At 36.0% G+C, this 15076-nt stretch overlaps 1 protein-coding gene across 3 annotated transcripts in view; it reads left to right on the top strand.

The window, feature by feature from the left end:
* The window catches only part of XRCC5 (X-ray repair cross complementing 5), a gene marked incomplete at its 3' end in the record, with an annotated part of 45618 nt that extends 30886 nt beyond the window's left edge, over window positions 1-14732 (top strand). Inside the window, exons 13-17 of one of the 3 annotated variants that reach the window (XM_082764138.1) lie at window positions 4144-4253; window positions 4741-4837; window positions 6880-6947; window positions 11701-11772; window positions 12585-14732. In XM_082764138.1, the coding sequence (XP_082620264.1) occupies window positions 4144-4253; window positions 4741-4837; window positions 6880-6947; window positions 11701-11772; window positions 12585-12599 (362 nt within the window). Of the gene's footprint in view, window positions 1-4143; window positions 4254-4740; window positions 4838-6879; window positions 6948-11700; window positions 11794-12584 lie in introns of those variants that run through there. The other 2 variants (XM_082764137.1, XM_082764136.1) reach the window with 2 other exon arrangements.
* Window positions 14733-15076: the final 344 nt, after the last annotated feature.

Genomic DNA, 15076 nt, shown 5'->3' with positions numbered 1-15076 from the left:
CTGCTGCAGTGGCCTCACTGGTATTTGATGGTCAGGGCTTCTGCCATTCATAGGAGAAGCCGAAGTGCAGCTTGCACAGTGTCTATGTGCTCTGTTCCACAGCAGACCAGAGCAGGAGAAATGGCGTATTTATTCCTAGCAAGTAGAGAAATGTCTGTTTTGGTAACGTGTTAATACGTTCTTCAGAAAAATGAAGAATTTCATATTGGCAAGGGTCTCAGGGGTAGGTTTTCGGAGACTAGCAGCTCAAATTCTGAACTCAAAATTCTATCAACTTCATTTTTAATTGATATCTGTGTATATTATAGTAGGGACGCACTTAGAGTTCACATGATGAGTTGTGTGTGAGGGTGCCAACGTACAGGTTCGTGTTCATTGCTCACGTAAGGAGCATTGAGTTTCCTCTCTAGATGTCTTTACTTCCTCGTTTGCATGCATGGCCACAGATCTGTCATTTTATGCAGGTCTTCTTTTGAACAGGTTACAAGTGCGCAGTCATCACAAAGAGCAGTTTTCTGATAACTACTTCTGACGTTTTTATCAATGAATGCAAATGAAATAGATGAGTGTGCCTGAGTAGAATCTTTATTCTCATGGCTGTACGATGAACTTCATCATCATTGTGCCTGCAGAGAAGACTCTCAAATGCAGTGACTGTTTGCCACCTTCATAGTATGGAAGAAATAGCCCCATGACTACTATTTCAATCCTGTTGGCCTATTTACAGATTTCCGTTCATGTCTGTATTTCTGGGAAGCAGATAGTGTCTGGTATAGGGTGTGGTGTTTTCATACAATTCTGTAGAAGATAGAATGGCTTTAAGTAAAGAGATAGTGACACACGTAGCATTTTCTTTGGTTTCTAGATGTTATGTGGAAGTTATAGGTCAGATATTGTTGGCACTTATAGGACTACTCTCTGAGAACATGGTGTTTGTAGCTGAAAGCTTTTTTTTTTTGTTTTTACTGATTGCCAGAGATAAATCTGCAGTGATAACTGTACAGTTTATGGATGCTAGAAAAAGTGTCCAGAGAGAAATTGCACTTGACTCTGTTTTTATGTTTGCAGAAAGTTTGTCAATATTTTTTTTTTCCTAGGCATTTTTGGGAAAATAAGGTTGAGTCAGTCAGCAATTGCATGTGTAGATTTTGGTAAATACTCCATCTTGCCTGAGGTGACACTCTTGCCATGGCATGTAGATCATTTCTTAGTAAAATTTGTAACCAGAGCATTTCACACTGGGTGCTTCATGTGCAGAAAAGAATTGTGTATAACAGATTTGCAATGGAAACTTATTAGACAGATATTTTATTTACAGATTTTCTCTAGGAAGGTGTTCAGTTAGCTACCTTTCTAGACCAAAGATACATTTAAAACAAAACACTAGTGTTTGCTTTTTATTGGCATGTCTTTGCTGTTTGTCTCTATTTTTATCTGACTGGATATATTTGTATATAGCAGAGTATTCATACGCTATTGCTAGTTAGGCCAAGTGCAATGACTGGTTTAATGGAAGCGATTCAGTCATGAGAAGACTGTGACCAAATACTTGAGTATAAAAAAAAAATCACTGAAGTTTTCTCTCTGTCTGCTTCACAGAGAAGATGAAGCCAGACTTTTCTTTGAAGGGCGTAGCAATTGGGTGAGACACAGAGCTCTGAGTAGCAACAAACAGAATTTGGATTAGGTAGGGGGGAGAAAAATCACAGCGATGGTAGTCAAACATGAAAAGAGGGGCCTGGACAACTTGGAGACTCCGTTTTTAGAGCTACTTGAAACTAAATTGCTTGGAGCACTGTAGCACCAGGACCTTGATCTAAGTGGGGTTTGGGCCAAACATCCTTTGGATATCCAGTTTTAAATCATCCTTATCCATACCCACAGTTACTGGCCATATAGAGAGACCATCCCAAAGCTAAGCAGTACCTTACAGCACACTGCAGTAGCTTAGTAGCTCTTGGTAAGGGCCTTATTTCTTGACTTAAAGATGGAGGAAATACTTAAAAATTAGGACACTTTTCAGTTTAGAAACTGTTTCTTCTTGTCAGGTACTAAAAGATCATCCTCACAGAGCAGCTGTTTAAAGTCCATTATCAGGTAGTTTAACTCATTTGTCAGTGACTCTTACTTTAAACACTGTCCATTAATACAAATCATTATCACCACCACTGGATAAGTCAAAAGGTTGCTAATAATAGGAGTCATTTGTCTACAGAAGGAGCTATGTTTTTAACAAGGAATCACCTTGGAATTAAAGGTATCAACAAGGAATTGAACCTGGACAATAACACAGTCTCAACTATTATTAAGCTGCATTCTGTTTGGCATAGTAATCTAGACCACAAATTGAAGAAATGTGAGAATATAACTACGCTTTTGTACCGTAACTATTCAGATAACAAGTGAATATAATTGTTCATGGCATATTTCACAAGAAGTAACAGCACTGGTGAATGTATTTTAGAGTACGAAATGTGCCTCAGTGCCAGTGGGCAGTGATTAATTTCTGAATGAATTAAGATCTTCTACTGAAGTATTTTTACTTGTAGTTCTCCACTCTGTACTCACTTTTTGCATCACCCGAAAGCAAATACTCAGACTAATGGAAAGGCAGATGATAGGTAGCAGAAGAAAGGGAAGAAAAATAAACAAAATTCTCAGACCTGTAGGTGTAATGGCACAAAGTCCACTTTGGAGAAGTTCCAGTTATAATCCTGTTCTGCTGTCTCCAGTATTTTCTCTGTCCCCCTGCAGTAATTTGGTAGTCCAGTCAGAGCACAAAAATTCTGTTTTGTGTTCGTCAATCATTGGTCTGTCATTTAGTGCAGGCCCAGTGGACAGACCCAATTTTAGCCAAGTTGTTTCAAGACATTAAAAGAATCTGACTTACTGTTGCCATGTTTTCTGCATAATTTTGATGTTTCGTTGCCTATTAAAATACTGCAGGGCTTTTTTTTTTGTTTGTTTCAGATTTGGAAACAGATTTCAAAAAGGAGCTCACAGGCAGTAGGAAGAAACAGTGTTCTTCTGATGCCTGCCAGGGCAATCAAATAGAAAAGGTTTCTTAAAAAAAAAAAGTAATGCAAAAGAAGTAGAGGATCTGATAATTCCAAGCAGTTCGCTGGAATCATTCTGACAATAAAGACTTTTATTGCACCCTGGTAGCGCCTGGGGTTTTAATTTAACACATCAATGAAAAGGCAGCATTTAAAAAAAAACAAACCAAAAAAAAAAAAAAAAAAGAAAAAGAAAAACACAACAACAACCCACCACCAGCAGCAGGACTTGCTTTTATTAGTGCAATTCGTAAGAAATTAGAACATTTAATGAGAAAATCGTTAACCATGAAAAAAATGGACTGACTTAACTCGAGGAGCTTAAGTAGTGAGACTTCAATTTAGTTTGTCAGCTACTGGTAATATAAATAAAGAGTGAGTTGATCACCTCTGGAGCAGTAGGCAATTTAGCACACTTTCTTGTGTGATAGCTGCTGTTGGACAGACCCGCTCTCTGCCTCCTTTTCTAGCAACTCACTGGAGTCAAAAGCTAGTGGGAGAATATCAAACACTTCTCGTTTCACTCATCTCTTCAGAGGTGGTATCCTTTAGATCCAGTTCAGTTAGGCATTTAATAGAAAACAGTAAGTACTGGCTGTTACATCCATGATTATGGTAAGCATGGTGGAATACAGCGCTTGCTTTGATGTTATTACACCTTCATTGTAAATTTAACCCTTTCATTGAAATAAGCATGTATTTCAAAGGATGTTTTTGGGCTATGTTTTTTAGAGTTGTAAAATATAACATCGCTCAGCTTTAGGATCCCAAATATTCTAGTTTTGCTTCCTGTGAAAAAAAGTTAGGCCAGTGCTTTTTTTTTGGCTTTTAGGTTTGGAATTTTACCTTGGCTGTGCTTGAGTTTCTTCCCAGTATACCTAGCTCTTTCAAGGAGGCTGCAGTAATTGTCAGTAGCTTAGATACTGTCAATTATGAAATTGAGTTGTTTGAGGCAGTATGGGTGTGATTAACTCTTTTGATGCCTGTCAAGGTAGAATAGAAAGAGATGCAAATGAATGTATTTATTTATTTTGCCGAGGAATTGTGCGTTATTTGGTTTGCTTATTTATTCCTCCTTGTCTTTCAGTGAGTCAGCAGCTGATAAACCGCATTGATCAGTTTCTGGAACATAAAAGTTCACAGTACTACATGAAAGGGATCAATTGTATCAGAGTTTTCAGAGAGGAGTCCATAAAGGTAATGTTAATATGTGAAAACTCTTCCAAATTGAAGATATGATGGGCCTATTTGCTATATTGAAAACATGGTAATTTATTGCTACAGGAGAAGTAGATTAAAAAGATTTTAATCACTTATACTGTTTGAAAGTTTAGAAATATATTGCCATTTGTGTTTCTTTATTCTTGACTTGAATAAGGACTAGATTCTGTGGTGTTACACACTGTTATTTTTGTTCTTTGAAACATAAAATCACAAGGCCTGTGGCCTGATGTTTAAAAAAGAAAAATATGCTATTGCACAAAGTTCTATTAAAACAAGTTTCAAAAAGCTACAGAGATTTGTAGTTCTGTTTTTTTGTGGCTCGTTTTTCCTTAGAACTCTTGGTTCTAGTAGAATTAAAATGTGTAATGATTTATGCTCACCATTTTATATGACTTCATGAAAAATTAATGTTTGCAGCTATTTCCATATTGCCCTGTAATCATGGCTGTTATTTTTTCAGCTGTCCAAGGTGCAGTGCTTTAATGATTTTCTGCAGGCCCTGAAATCAAAGGTGGAAGACAAAGCCTTAGTTGATTTCTGGGAGATTGTGGTACAAGGTATGATGGCATTTCACTTTTTAAAGTATTTCTACTTTTATTATTCGTTATGTAGGACAAAACCTTATGTTAGCAATGGGACACTGAAACTAAACCTAGAGCAACATTTTGATCTAGGTCATTCCCGCAGCCTCTGCAAAAAGGAAAAAAACCTAAACAATCACAACAGCAACATCCATTTCTTTCACATTACAGCTTCCTTTTTTTGTCCTAATTGTTTCCTATCAGTGTCTTGCCGAGTCGTGTTAAAATAGTAAACGAATTGTGTAAGAAAAGAGACAAATTAAATGTCACAAGGTAAGGAGAACGAGATAGGATTTCAGGTGAATTTGAAGATAAGTGGAAAAACTTGTGCAGCTTATATATAAAAAGATGCTTCCAAATTAAGCCTCAAAAAAGGCATGAATAACATTGAAATATGTCACTGATTGTTTTCTATTTAAGCAACTTGAAGAACCAAATATGTGGTAATATGACACCTACCTATGATTAAACTGGGAGATACAGGGCAATGCAATTCCAAAAGAGCTTCAGAGACTACGCAAGTGATAAATAAAGGAACATTTTCACAAATATGAAACATGGTGGGCTATAAAAAACATCTTTTACATCATACTCTTGTTTTTAATTGGAATCAGTGCTAGGAAAATCTGTTAAATGCCTAACTGTGTATTTAAGGGTGCATGCTATAAAATGCAATTATATGCTTTTATATAGCACCTCTCAAAATGAAGGACTCCAGACTGTGTTTAATGCCTGCTTTATCTAACTATTTCAAAAATTTCAAAATATAGGATGGGAATTTGTTTATTAACCAAAACCAACAGCACAAGGCAACTCTCAAAGGCTATTGTAGGGTACTGTCTCTGAACAAATCTGAAGAGGGGAAAAAAACAAAACACACACACAAAAAAAAAAAAACCTTTGGAAGTAGGAAACTTGGATCTTTTTAAGTCATGCTTAGAATACTGTTTTAATATTTTTAGTTGGTTCAAACCAGAGTTTTCAACAAACTGGACTATATTTCTCAGAAAATAATTCACAAATACTAACAGGGATGATATTTTCATACAAAGCAGATTATCTTCTGAGAAGATGATAAAATCATGATGCTTTATGGATAATCCAACGAGCTGGTCTTGCTGAGTAGCTGAAATTGCTTTTCATTTGCTGCTATCAAAAGCAGAAGTCCTGTTTTCCCTGCTTCTTGTGACATAACACATGCCCTTTTTCTTCCTCTAAATCTGGCATTGGGCCTTGTTATGTGCCACTGCAATCACCGAGAGGATGGATGTGAGTTAATGAGTTAGTGATTCTTGGAGCAGGAGCAAGGCAGATCTATTTGATAAGCTCACTCATCTCGTGAAACCCTGCTGTGTAGCTCTGTGGGCATGTTAAGGTGGCATTAAACTTGTGATGCTGCTAAACCTTTCTGAACCTACTGTTCTTTCCTCTCACACCCACAGATTCTTAATTTGGCAACAAGCATTTGTGTAGCCAAGTGATGGCTAGATTGGGAAAATAATTGGGATGAAAAGTAATTGAGTGTTTTTCTTTTGTTTTTGTGGGTCACTGCACAGGATGGTGGTGCAGACACAACCAGGGCAGGACCAGCACTTTGGTGTAGTCATTCTGTAGAACCACAGCATCAGTGTTTGTATGGTAGGAGTTAATTTTTGTAAGGCTGTTAAGGACTGAAGAGCATGCTGTGAATGACTAAAAGTGTAATTTCTGATAGATTTTCAGCATTTCATCTGTGATCTATGATTTCAGTGTCTCATTAGTTTGATTGTCATAATATTAACAGTTTCCTAAATGGATACTTCCACAAGCTTATGAATATTCTCATTAATTTATTTTTATATCATAGTTGACTCATTTATGCAAGTCACATCTTCCTTTGAGCGATATTTTTTTATTTTTGGTGGTGGTGATGATGACACATTGAGAAGTTGAAATTTGGAGGACTTATTTCATTTCTAATGTTAAGTCTGGTTTTGGGAAGCCTTCTAATGATACTTTTATATCTTTCATTTTTTTAGACAGAATTTCTTTGATCACTAAAGATGAAGCAGAGGGAAGTTCTGTGACTAGTGAAGAAGCTGAAAAGGTATCATTTTTTAATGAGCATCTATTTGTGTAGAGCCCTTGCTGTGGAACAGAAAATTCTTTATGATGCGTATAAATCTTTAGGTGAATGAAATAGGATCCATATAAAGGAAGAATATTGCCCTTTTGCTGTAGAATTAATAATACCCTATTCTAGAGCAAAAATAATTCCATGGCATGTACCACAGCATTATATTTTAATTGGTCTTTAGAAAGTAGCATGTACATCATTATCTGAAAACATCCTTTCTGAAGAACAGGAATTTCAGGAGCTCAGTTTAATGGAACAGCAATAAATTTTATATGCAAGATTGCTATTTGAACTTTGTATAAAGAGCTGTGATCTCGTTGTTAACATGCTAGTTCAAAAATCAGGATTTTTTTTGGTCTAAAAGCTTTGCTAACTCTAGCAAAATAAAGCTGTCATAGCTTGTTTTCATCATATATGCAGTGATAGCAGTAATTTCTACTTTATTGAGGTCTTGTGGATTGGACGTCATGGATTATGCTATTATTATTGGTGGTCATATTGGCTTCTTTCAGAAAAAGAAATTTGGGGTATTTGCAGGTATTCTTCCTACAGAAATAAAGCATTTCAGTAACTGCAGTGATGAATGAAGGATTCTACAGTTACAGAGGAGTGACTTCTAAAAGACAGAATGGTGCCTGTTTGAAAGAAGATATAATTCAGATTTGCTGTCAAAAATTGTGTTTGCATAGAGAGGATAGGACGGGCATTTCTGTATCAGGCTGCTGCTTGCCATATGACTTTGAAGAGTTTAGAAGAAGGGAAGTCTCAGTATTACAGACCCCCCAACGTAAACGTAGGTAAAATCCTTCTAATTTGCAAAGAAGCAGCTTTGTTAAAAGATGCTATATTGATTTTTACAACTTCTGGGCCTTACATTAGCAATAACAAGGGGCTTGAAGTAGGTTCTCTGTGAATGAATTAAAGAGTAGGTATGAAGTTTTATTTTAGAAACTGTTTTTTAATCTGTAACAATTTATCTCGAGGTAAAGAAGACGAATGAAAATCTAAACAAGCTCCTAAGAACCCCAAATCTAAACTCATATACAGAGTGCAAATGTCAGAGTGACTTTTTGTTGTACACGTGAAGGACCTGCTGGTTGTTTCTCATCATGCATAACTGTATAGAACATTCTTCTGTTCTTTAAAACCAGCAGTTTTAAAGAATATCAGGTTTTGTTACATATTCTGAGTGCTATGAGTTTACTTTGAAACTTCACAGGAGCATTTGTTTCTTGAACTTCACTTTTTAGTCTGAAACTGTCATTGGTGTTCAAAATGTGATAAAGCTGCATGAAATAGCCTCTATTCCTGAAGGAAATCTCTACTAGCCATAAAGACCTTACAGAGCACAGATCTCTGAACTATGATCTTATGGTGGCTAAGAAATACTGTGTCTGCATAGGAATGCAGCAGAAATTATGAAGGAGCAGAGTTACAGCTGTCAGGCTAAGCTGGAACAAAACATTGTAGACTGACTTTAGAAGGACTTTTCTTTTTAACATCATCCTGCAGTCAGCCAGGTGTTGCAATAAAGGAAGAAATTCTTCTGTGATTGATTGAAGGTCTTGTGACAGCCATAACTTCCCGTTAAAGTAAAGGAATAACAAAGATTGCATGGAATCAGCTCTGGGCTGCTGAGAGTGCAAGAGTTCGCTAATGTGACAGATAACCTTGCATTTCAGAATAAATGGCTTGCATCCCTCTGCTTAACTAGGCTGTTGGCAGTCCCAGTTATTTACTAGATAACCTCCCCACTCTCCAGAGCCAAAACCAGAACCCTTAAGGAACTGTCACTTTCTGTCAAGGGTTTGTATGACTTTTAACATATGAAACTGGAAGACTGTATGTTGTTGGAATAAGTTCTAGAGAGACTGAAATTTTGTCTTCAGTTTATGAGGCTGATATTATGTCTAGTCTTGGTCTAGTTAAGCTGTGCTGCAAGTTTGCTGTGGCGTGTGAAGGCAGCGTTTTCCTAGATCTATAGCAGATTGCTAAAAAGGTTCATTTGTTTTCTGTAATGAAGGCCATACCCTTCATAAAACGGTTATACTGGATCTTTTAAAATATCACGTATAAGATTAAATTTTTCTTCACCTCTGTAATAGGTCAAATGCTCATAATTCCAAGCTTGTAGGTCCAGGGATTCACTGTCAGTGTGGTCTTCTGTGACACAAAAGCCTTTGAAACCTTTTCTTGTATGTGAAGGTCACTAGCTGGTAGCTTTTTCAGGTGTGTATTGGATATAAGGCTCATTTTTCATAGAATTACTGTTTTGTAATAAAAACTTAACTTTAAAGGCTGTTTATTAGAGAGGTAACGTAATTTTTTGTTTTGTTTTGGTTGAGCTAGGTTATCCTTGCATGTTTTCCTTTCTTCATATCATTGAGAAAAATAGTTCTGTGTAGGCTTTTTTTAACCCTGTAATAGTAGTACGCTCTTTTTAGAGTGTAAGGATGATAGGTTAAAAAAGCAGCAACGTCAAGTGCTTTTGGTGATTAATTTGGGAAAGATAATGGATTTCAACACAACTAGTACATACATGTATAATCTGTTTTTGCATTAATGCAAAACAGATTTTGTTTAAAAAAAAAAAAGTTTTAAATGTATAGAATTTGATGAAAACTTCCGGTTACAAATTTTCATCCTGTATTTCTGTAGCTTTTGACTTCACCTAATTTAATGCTAGAAAGCTAATTTTGAAAGCTTCAAAAATGTGCTACTTTTTGGAAATATCATTTGACTCTTAATTAAGTGCGTAAAATGAAATTTGGTTTGGCATAAAATGCCTTTCAGAGCTGACAATGTCACTAGCTTTTAGTTTCATAATACGTGCTTTGTATTACTACTAGATAGAGAACTTTTCCAGCAAAAAAGACAGACAGGCATGTGACATCTTAAAATTCTAATTTGTTCCATCCTTGTTAGTGCAGCTACAAATCTTGTAAGGTAAGATGAAGTTAACATTAAAACATGAGTGGTGTCTGTGCAGCAAGTTTTCTGCAGCACTCTAGGTTATTGCTCTTCAGGATGTAGAAAAGATTTGACCTTTGGCTAATGAGACAACGAGGCAGACGTCTGTATCCTTCATCTTTGGTGTTAACCAAATGCAATATATTTGCTTTTCGTCCTATTGGATGTATTATTTGGTTCTTTCCTACAACATTAATTTATTGATGCTTTACCTAGCAGAGGGAGCTGGAGAGAATGCCTTTTCCAGTGATTCAAACTGTGAACTCAGGCATTAAAGCATTAGATCACATCTTGATATGATGGGAGAACGAGGCAGGCAACTTCTCGGTGTTTTACCCCCTGTCTAAAGCTGACGCTGCTCTAGAACAGGATCAGAACCGTTTAAGTAAAATAACATTTAAGCTTTTTACAGTCCAAGTACGTTGTCTTGGAGATGAGTAGCACTGATAGGGATCCCAGGGCCTTTTACATGACCTCCACGTCTGTAAAAGCTAAGTCCTCAGATAAACAGTAATTTGCTTTCAGAAACCAGTTGTTTCCACAGAAAAGAAAAATGTTACCTGAGCTCAAAACCAATATTCATAGCCTGTTTAATATCATTATTTTGTAACCAGAGATTTTCTATTTTCTATCCTGTTAAAGAGGCTACAACTAAAACTTGTAGACAACTGGACACTTTTCAGGAGGCACATATTTGTATTGTTTTTTTTACTATTATAGCTAAATTACTATTTTTTTTTCCACTGTTAGGTTAAAATAAAAATAATTTGTAGGTGGTTGTACTCCAGATATTGTCTGTGTGTTTGATTTCAGTAGTTACAGTATCTAAGCAAGTTAGCTTTATCTTCTGTTTATTGATGCTGTGCTTTAAATGAAGGGCATATGGTGTGTTTGTATCAGCAGCTACTGCAAAAGAATTTTACATAATGACTGTTCTATTTTTAAAGACCAGCATTCGAACCATCTTGCATGTTTTGAGAGTGTTTTTTAAATTCATGTCTTTGTTCATCTATTAAATGTTCATTGAATTAAGTGAAAAGCTACTGAGTTCCACACAGAACTAGGTTGTCATACTTAAGGTCTTTACTAACCAAGTTGTTAATCAACTTACATATGTATTAATACTAATAGGGACAATTTTTTTGTCCCTGTCCTGGCAGCTTGTAGCTACACATGATAGTGCTTTTAAAATTACCCTTTTAAGAACATAAAAATGGCCATACTCTGATGAACAAAATTTCCATCTAGCCCATGGCTCCAGCCACTGACATCTCACGTACTTCCTGTGCTTGAGGCTGTTTCTTTGGACTTCAAAGTATTTCTCTCCTATGAACTTTCCCCATCTCCTCTGAGACTAAGTACTAATATTTGCAGCATCCTTACTAAATAGCATTCTGCAGCTTAACTGTGCATTGTCTGAAGAACCACATTCTTTGTCAATTTTTAACAATCTGCTATAAAATCCCTTAAAAGCAAGACTTAGGAAATTCCCTGTTTTTGTTTTTGTGTGGTTTTGAAGGGTGGAAACCAGAATGGACTTGCTGATAATTTTTCATTATAGGCAGATTAGTTTTGACATGGAAAGGACAAGTTCTGTCCACAGAATCACAGAATTGTCTAGGTTGGAAGAGACCTCAAGATCGAGTCCAACCTCTGACCTAACACTAACAAGTTCTCCACTAAATATCACTAAGTTCATTTAACATTGAGTCAGAGTTTCATCAGTCTAACATAAGAAAACTTGTATTTTCAGTTCTTGGCTCCAAAAGAAAAGAAAAATGAACCTCTGCCTGCTACAGATGAAGGTGGTGATGTTGATGACTTGGTGAGTACAATAAAGACATGATGTGGCTGTAGAATTCAGTTATAGGTGAAAGTTGCAGTAAGAAAGAGCTTCTTAAAGCAGTAGATCACATGTCTTAGAAAACACCTCAGGGAACTGAGTCAGAAAAGAGCCATGTGAAATTGTTTGTTTACTATTGTAAAACACAACAAGATGTGTAATTTTATGATGGCAAATAGAAGGCTGTGTAGTAACATGGGTGTTTACATAGATTAGTCCTGTCCTCTTGTGTATTTAAAAGACCCAATGAGGCTGCGTGTTTGATAGATTATAATTTACTATAATAGCAATAGCGTTTAACAAAGCTTGTAGATCTAGAACAGCTATTTATGTGGGTTGAAACCTAAAAGTCATTTAAAATTAAAAGATGCTTTAATCTTCTCAGTTAACCTTCTTTTATACTAACTTGCTTAAATTCAAGGATTTCAAGAGGGTTTTTTTAATAAACATTTTAGCCATTTCTGTACAGGATGAGTCATTACAAATCTGTCTCTGAAGCTTAAATTGATGGTGTAGACAGTTCTAATGAAGTTTCAATAGCAGGCATATTTTTACTTTTGGACTGTACTTCTTTTTTTAAGTCTCCAAATTGCACATATGATTATGCGAAGATGAGATTTAAGGTTTGTTTTTGTACTTTTAGTATTAAGTTCCATGTGGTCCACTTATGTTGGATTTCTTATGTTGGAATCCTTATAAGGATTTCTGAATTTGCTTTATTTTCTAAGCAGTATACACAAGAAATTACTTGAATTCAATACCTATTCTTCTAAGTCTGTTGCTTCTGTTTGCAGCTGGACATGATGTGACTGCATGATACATTGGGATTGAATAAACGAAGTTATGGAAGAAATCTCCCTGTAAGATGGCACACAAATAGGATGCTAATGAGAAGACTGTATAGCCATCTTTATTTTTCTCAAATGAGAGCAGAAGTCCAAGACATTTTCAGTTGGTGTAAATGTCATCTGACTTTTTAAAACTAGAACAGAGGATTGATATCTTTAAGGGGTCTCTCTTTTTTTCTTTAGCACAGAGAACCTGGTTTATCTGTGGAACTGCTTCTAGTTAAACGCCACTAAATTTAATGAGAGCCTGTGTTTGTGCCTGAAATTCTTGTTATATTCCCTGAGAAGGAAGACAGAAATGTCACAGTGAGGTTACCAGGTAATATAGAATCTTTAGTGGACATAACTCCATAGCATTATTGCTGCAGAAGGAGAAAGATTGTATTTTCATTCTTTTTCCCTGCAGAGAGGAAAAAAAGGGGGGGGGTATTGAAAAAATTCTAGGCCAGGGATTCACAAAGTAATGGTTTGAAATGAACAAAATGAACAGCAGAAGCTAAAACATACAACAAAGCCAAGTGTACTGATCTTGTGACGCTGTACCCAAATCAACAATTGTGGTCACTTTTCTGTGCTCCAAGTTCTCTTTCATGTCAGCTCAACAGCAGAGTTAAAGATCCTCAAAATTATTATTTTATTAAGACTTTTACCTGTGATTCCTGTAGTACTCCTGGTGCTAAAAGGATAAAAGACTCTGTTATATGTCTATTTAATACAATGCTGGTAATGCAGAGCAGAGGAATACGTGAAAGCTGTACACTGACACTTGTGATAGATAACTGATGATAGTTAACATTGGTAACCGAAATGGTGTACTAGCTACACAAAGCAATCCAAAGTTGTGAAATACTGCTTAGAAAGAGATACTCAAATTTGATTTACAGATCTGAAGAGAAACTAATGACAGCTTCACAGATGCTTGTTACAGCCAGATTAATTCCTTTAAAAGCTGTTCTTTATTATTGCAAATGTATAAAAGTACTGTGCAAAGTGGTGGTAGTATCATATAAAAAAAATCATAAGCTAAATTAAAAGATGTTTTGGAATATCTGCCCTTTATACTGAACAGCTCCTGTGTGTGAAACAGCAATTGCTTTTCCCCACGTTTCCCTACACAGAGACTTGCTCTCTTCTTTCTTTTGTCTTATCTTGATTGAGTTCATGCAGACTTTGAAGAGATCTCTCAAGTGCAGAAGGCAGGCAGTAGGTAACGTTTCCAGGCCTTTAGATCATTTGTTTCGTGTAAAGTTATTTTTCTGAATTGTAAATAAGAAATTGTTGGTAACTCCATGGTTTTGACCATCTATTTTTAGGCTGATTTATGGAGTGTAGCACTGGTGTTTTTTAATTTTTTTTAATTAGTTTGATTAATAAAATACTTAATGGATTGCTTTTGTTTTCTTTGTAACCATGTTTGCTAAAGTCAGATCATTAACTACCTATGCAGTACCTAGGTGAGACTACTGAAAAACCCTTTTCCAGGCATACAGTGAAAACATCGAACATTGAAAGCCTTCCACAGGAGTTGAATGTAATTACTTTTTCAATATTTTACAAACACGAAACTTCACAACACACCCAATAAATTCATTTGTATTATTTTGCAGAGATAAGTCTTGGTCAAGACTGGACAAGACATTTTGCAATCAAAACAAGGATTAGAGCTTTCAATTTCTTCTGAACTAGTTGGCCACATTTTTAGAGTGTATTGTTTCTGTCAAGCAATAAGCATTTAGGAGTGTGCAGAGTATTTCATATGTCTTCTTGATGCCTATAAAGCACATTTAGGCTCAGTATAGTAACTGAGTTGATAGGACTGAAGAGGGCAATGGGAATTTGAATTGTAGTTAAATTAAGTGAAAGTGAATTCTCAGAAGGCAAGCAAAATATCTTTAATTCTGCCCAGCCTTCCAGGCATCAGTCATCAGAAGCTTGCGATACGCATTAGGGAGAGTTGATCAGATAGCAACCTGATTTTATACTTGTTCTGTGCCAAAGAATCAGCTTTCAACTGAAAAAGTTAAATGACTGGAAGATATCTTCCACTCAGTCTATGCTCACATCTTCAGTTATGAATTCTGACATAGTTACTTACTGTTTTACGCTGAAGATGCTCATTCTGAATTGCAATACTGACCAGTCTTCGAAACTTCAAAAGCAATAGAGCTGTTAGTCATCCACTCAAAACCAAACATGCAGAAAACACCATGCAAATCTCTTGCAAGCAGTGTAACATTCCCTGTCCTGTACTTCATAGCTGTAGGAATTATCAAGGCATCTTTGTAAAAAAGAGATGATGGCTGTGACTTTTGTTTTATGTTACTGAATTATGTTTTCTTGGAAGGAGTAGTTCTGGAAATAATAATAATATGGGACAACAACCTTGGTTGGCTTTTTTTTGGCCAAAAGATCAAAACTTGTGATTGTGTTGCGTCTTT

Source organism: Aythya marila, assembly GCF_965140915.1.
Source record: "Aythya marila genome assembly, chromosome: 6".
NCBI classification, from domain to species: Eukaryota; Metazoa; Chordata; class Aves; order Anseriformes; family Anatidae; genus Aythya; species Aythya marila.
Note: the sequence above shows the minus strand (reverse complement) of the source record. Positions and strands in the feature narration are given on the sequence as shown.